The sequence below is a fragment of the Mus caroli genome, chromosome 1, assembly GCF_900094665.2.
Source record: "Mus caroli chromosome 1, CAROLI_EIJ_v1.1, whole genome shotgun sequence".
Taxonomy (NCBI): domain Eukaryota; kingdom Metazoa; phylum Chordata; class Mammalia; order Rodentia; family Muridae; genus Mus; species Mus caroli.
The window spans coordinates 54,347,798-54,353,797 of record NC_034570.1 but is presented as its reverse complement, the minus strand read 5'-3'; the positions used below and the strand labels follow the sequence as shown (position 1 = coordinate 54,353,797).

Below are 6,000 nucleotides of genomic sequence, written 5' to 3'. Positions count from 1 at the left end.
CTCACTTTGTAGACCAGGCTGGCCTCGAACTCAGAAATCCGCCTGCCTCTGCCTCCCGAGTGCTGGGATTAAAGGCGTGCGCCACCACGCCCGGCGAGTCTCTATTTTTATAGCCAAAAAAGATATAACAAATTATAATATAGTTTCTTTTTAAACAACTCAGTAAACCTAAGCATTAAAATAATTTTATCAAAAGGTATATAAATTCTCAAACAAATATATTGAGAAAAAAAGACAATTTTACATGTAGGTTGAATTTGGAGAACAACAACAAATCAAATTGTATGCTGAATTAACATTCAAAGGTTCATCATCTTCTTCCCTTCCTCCAAGATTCAGGTTGTCCATTTAATTATAAATCATTGTGTCAATAAGAAGCGAAGAATCAAGATATTAACCATGACTACACATATTCACAAAGCCCTCATGTCCCAGTACACCACAGTGCTTAGAAAATGAAGCCCCTCAAACACAGAGTCATCACCAGGTGGTCAACACTGAAACTGGGTTCCATTCCTGTACTTTTAATCTTCTCACTCTGGAAAACGCACACATTAAAACAGATAGAACTATAATGATGACTTATGTTTTAATTTAAATAGTCCTCAAAATTAAATAGAACTAGAGGTTCGTGGGTTTGGAGAAATAAGAAAAGCACAGGAATAGTTATCCCACTGACTGATTTTGGACTTCAGCTGAAACAAGATGCAGGCTTGTAGATACCTGATCCTCACTCATCTCTGTCAGTAATTGGTTGGCAAGGTCTTTCTCATTCTTGTCTGTCACCTTACTGTGAGCATTTAAAAATAGCTGTTAAAAACAGAGACAAGAACAATGGAGAAAGAACATTAAATTGTTACCTAAAAGCAGAATGAGGTCCAGCTGGATTTCCATGTCTCTTGAAAACTAATCCAAGAATCCACAAGTGAAGTACATTAACTTCCAGAAATATGTAATTATTTGCTTTCTGAATAACAATTTAATAGTAGTTTACATACTATATAACTACAGTAGATAAAGATCTTAAAATAAAACAATAACTAACAACTGATTAATATTCTCAAATTCGTGAATAATCAGTAGAGAATGCCATTCAGAAAAGAAAGTTAACTATTGAGATGGATAAAAGACTCCACAGGAAATATTGGATTTAGCTAAGTAGGACTGCAAAATCCTATAAAGCAAACACTAAAAGAGGCTCTTTCCAGCAATTTTTCTTAGAGTCTCAAGAGACTAGCGTGTAGTTTGACAAGGAAGTCAGTATGCAGCACTGATTACCCACATTTACCTGATCTCACGTCCTGTTAAAACATAGTCTTCAGCAGACCTCATTCATATTTATTTTGTAGTCTGGAAAGGGAAACCCCTGACACACGTGAGGTTTACATTGTAAGGATACATTTCTATGTGTGCATGAAGTGGGCAGGAGGCATGCCACACTGCACACACGGAAGTGTCATGGATAAACTCTGGTCACTGGGCTTGAGTGCCAAATGACTTAACCCAATGAGTAGTAAGACTGGCTCATAATTATTCTCTTTTACATGAAATAAAAGTCATTAGATTCTTTAGTTTCAGTGCATTAACTCGGCATCCCAAAAGGTTTCAACTTCTGTCAAATGAATGAAGAGAAACTTCAAATGAAAGTGAATGGACTTAAAGCATTCTAGTAAGGAACTTCTTAGGAACTTCTGTTATTTCAGAAACGGCACTGGCTTATATAATGCCATATAAAATAAGCAGGGCAGCAGGATAGTATAATGTAGAAAGCAGCCGTACACATACAGCTTAATGCAAGAACAGGCTTTAGAGTCAGATACTTTGTTTTGTATCTCAGTTCTAGTCAACTGCTGAACTCCTGCTACCTCACCCGGCAGAACCTCTAAATGACTACTGGTACTATTAAGAGTGTGTGTGAGCTGGGCGTGGTGGCTAACCATGAAAAAAATATTAAATTATGTCACCTGCAGACAAATGAGTGAAACAAAATACGCCAGATATAGACAGGTACCACATGTTCTTGTTCACATGTTGAAACAAATAAACAAACAAAAATTCATTTAATTTAAGCAGAAAAAGAATTACTAGGGCTTAGGAACGATGGCAGTATTGGTGGCAAGGGCAGAAGAATGGAAGAACAGGATCAAAGCATAACATGCACAGATGTAAATACCTCATGAATCCAATTAATTTATAGACATAATGAGTTGAAAGACGATGGCTAGAATGTCACATGACCTGTGATGATTCAGACAAAAAAAAAATGTATCTTCCAAATGGAGAAAACCCCTGAAAGAAAAGACTCAGCCACAAAGGCCTGGCTTTCCCTTCTAAAAGCATTTCTTCTTGGGTATGTCCAGTACAAAAGAAAAATGCAATGAGTAACATGAAATTAATAACTTTTTAAAAGCCAGTACTAGCTACCGAGGCAGAAGTATTACTATGAAGTTCAAGGGCAGCTTGGTCTCACAGTGAGTTTGAAGCCAGCTTAAGCCATAGAGATGCTGCCTCAAAAACAAACTCAAGAGCTGCAACTGTGAAAGCTCACATAACACAGCAAACACAGACCTGTACAATATGATCATATTTTGGTAAATGAGAGATCACTATTTGACAGTGGTTCTGTAAGATTCTATTACATGGTGAGTTGTATCTATCGTAGATTGAGTAAGTATACTAGGTGATATAATAGGTGATATACTAGGTGAAAGAATACAAAAGATGTATTATTTCTTAGAACTATCACTCTGTAAGACTTAACGGTTAGATCACAATCCTGGTTAGCTATGAGAAAAAAAAATTACATTTTTAAAAAGACATAGACAGGTTGACAGGTGAGCCCTAGGATTGTCCTGTCTTTACCTTCTCAGAGCTGGAACTACAGGTTTGGGTTGTGCTTGGATTTTTTCTGTGGTTCTGGGGAGTGGAACCCAGTCCCTGTAACTCCCTACAAGCACTTTCTGGACTTATCCATCTTTCTAGCCTTGCTTGATGATGATTTATCATCAGCCTTCTGGGAATCGGAGGGCTGGGGAGTTGGCTCCGTGGGGTACTTGCTGCCAAGGCCTGGAAACCTGAGGTTGAACCTCAGAATCCACATGATAGAAGGAGAGAACAAATGAAAAAGAACAAGAATCCTTACTAAGGAATAATATCAGAATTAACCAACTGTTTTCAACTAGGAAGTACAAGAATTAACAGAAAGACATACAGATCTATGGAGTAGTTTTGTTTCCAACCTCTCTAAAACCTTTTAAGCAACATCTTAAATACACGAGCACACAATATAAAACACAGAACCATGACTGTTGTGCAAGAGTAAACTGGAGAACAGTAACAACAGTGAAAAGCTAACTGGCAGCATGTACGAGGAGCCTTACACGGTTCTGGTTAGTTTTCTATACTTTGTAACTAGCTGTAGTTGTTATACAAAGTCTCTTAATTTTAAAAACATACAAGTCTAGTTTGTACCCTGTGACTAGGAATTCTACAAGAAATAGAATTCCATTGATGAAAAACTTCAGAGTTACCTGATATAAAATACTGGGCTGGGAAAATGACTCTGGATGGAACTACTGTCAAATGCATAAGGAAGTTCACTGCATCTGTATGCTCTAGACAAATAGCTAGGCAAGACACTGTGACTTTAAATGGTCTCAAGTGCGTGTTTCAATGCCTAGGCTGAAATGTTATCATCCAAAAAAAAATTCACATGAATTTTAGTACTTGTAGACAATTACAAACAATGTAATTCTAGTTTCAATCAAGACAAAGCCTATCATCACCATGTAGACAGTGAGTAGCTCTTTCTTTAAGGGGCTCTTCTGAGATTGGAGGATTTAGATGTTTGCCTAGTTCCTAGACCAGGGCATACGACTACTGAATGCCCTCTGCCTGGCCTGGGCTGAGCTAAGTGAGAGGTGAGGCTGAGTGCCCAGTGATAACTGCACATCCTGAGGGAGGACAGCCTTGGCCAGAGGCCTACATCCACCTCTCACTGGATCAGAGACCCATGACAAAGTATAAAACTTTGTGTCTCATTCTGTCTGATCTGTGATGTACGGTATATATACATACATACTAATATGCTCTAATTTAATAATGATAATTAAATCAGTTTGTTTTAAAAAGATAAAATTTGACTATGTAATGAATTGAAAACACAAATTAACAATAAAAATGTCGGTAGTGATGTGCTCAAATCTGAATCAAAACAAACTTTGGTGGTTTTTTTCCTCTGAGACAAGGTCCCACTAACTGGCTCTAGCTGTCCTAGAACTCACTAGGTAGACCAGGCTGCCCTCAAACTCACAGAGATCCACCTGCCTCTGCTTCTTAAGTGCTAGGATCAAAGGGATGTGTCACTATGCCCAAATTAAAAAAAAAAAAAATGTTTAAAAATCTTAACAGTGCCAGCAAGATGGCTCAGGAGGATAAGGCCCTTGTTGCCAAGCCTGTCAACCCAAGTCTAATCCCTAAACCATGTTAGGAGAATAGAATCAATTCCCACAAGCTACCTTCTGACTGTCCACATTCATGCTGTGGTACATACCCACATGCAAATAACTAAATAGGTAAACAATTTTTCATAAACAATAATAATAAAGTACCTTGCAGTTCTGTAGAAGTCGTATGAGATGTTCAAAGCAATTACTGTTGAGAAAAATGGCCTGAAGAACGGGCCTGTCTGTGCAATCTAACATGGCTGTGATGGTATCTATAAAAATTAAAACAAAATCTCTCATGTAAAAGTAAAAATTTAGGATGAAACATCTATTGCTATCATTTTAAAGTTAGACTTTTCAGTTGACAGATGTACAGTGACTGGGAGATGAACAGAAAACAAATGCTGTAATTAAGAAAAACGAATATTTTCTACTATTTTATAATTCAAGCTAGTTTTAATTTTACATATGACTGGCAAATATTTTTCAGGAGCCTGCCAAGGTGTTCTAAAAGGCTCAAGTTCTATGTTTGATTTGCTATTACTATCTGTTTGATATTTAGTAGTCATATTTAAACACTATGAAATGAATGCATGGCCCAGAAAAGCAATGATAACATTTATTTCTCATTTCCTACTGCAGTGATAATCTAATCAAGAAATCAAAGGATATCTGGCATGAAAAATATCATAGTTCCTAATAAAAATGAATTCTAACAGAGAATCAAACTGATTTTTAAACTTACAACTTACAGTAACTACAGAAAATAACATATGAACTAAAAACTATAGTTTTTAATTTTCTATATAAACATATAATTTACCTCTTCAATAATATTTTATTTCTAAATTAATATATGTACATATGAATTTATATACCAGTTCATTACTGTTTCTTATAGCTGAGTGATGAGATATAAAAAGTTTTGGCTCTCAGCTGGGTGGTGGTGAACACCTTTAGTCCCACCACTTGGGAGGCAAGGCCAGCCTCGTTATCAGAGAGAGTGCCAGGACAGCCAAGGCTACACAGAAAAACCATCTCAAAAAAACCAAACCAACCAAACAAACAAAAGAAATCAAGAAGAAAACCAAACCTTTTATTCTCATTTTTCTTACTAAGTCTCCTAGTTTAGCATAATTACAATATATACCACTGTAATGAATTCATTTCTTTAACAATCTAACACAAGTAATACAACGAGAATCATATGACATATTGATAACAATTTACAACGTACTGAACTGTCATCATGGTTTCCATCAGTGACCCTTTTAAATGCAGAGTGCACATGACACGACGTCTCATAGGAAGCGCCGTGCTGTGCTTCTGTATCTTATTTGTTGCTCTATTTACACAACAAAAATTACTCAGATAAAGAGAAACATTATTTTGTATTAGGTTGAATATTTTAATTATAGCTATTGTCATTTCCAAATACATGCTTACAATAAAACTACAAAAAAAATAAGGGATAACCACTTGATATGTTTAACCTGGATTCCAGAGTCTAGGATATACTTGCAATATCACTCATTTTGGCATGACTTATTCTCTC

The 6,000-nt window shown here is 36.4% G+C and overlaps 1 protein-coding gene across 1 annotated transcript in view; it reads right to left on the bottom strand.

The window, feature by feature from the left end:
* The window catches only part of Nbeal1 (neurobeachin like 1), a 162,706-nt gene that overhangs the window by 112,997 nt on the left and 43,709 nt on the right, over nucleotides 1-6,000 (bottom strand). The window contains exon 10 of the mRNA XM_021162943.2: nucleotides 4,611-4,717. Coding sequence (XP_021018602.1) covers nucleotides 4,611-4,717 — 107 coding nt within the window. The remainder of the gene's footprint in view (nucleotides 1-4,610; nucleotides 4,718-6,000) is intronic.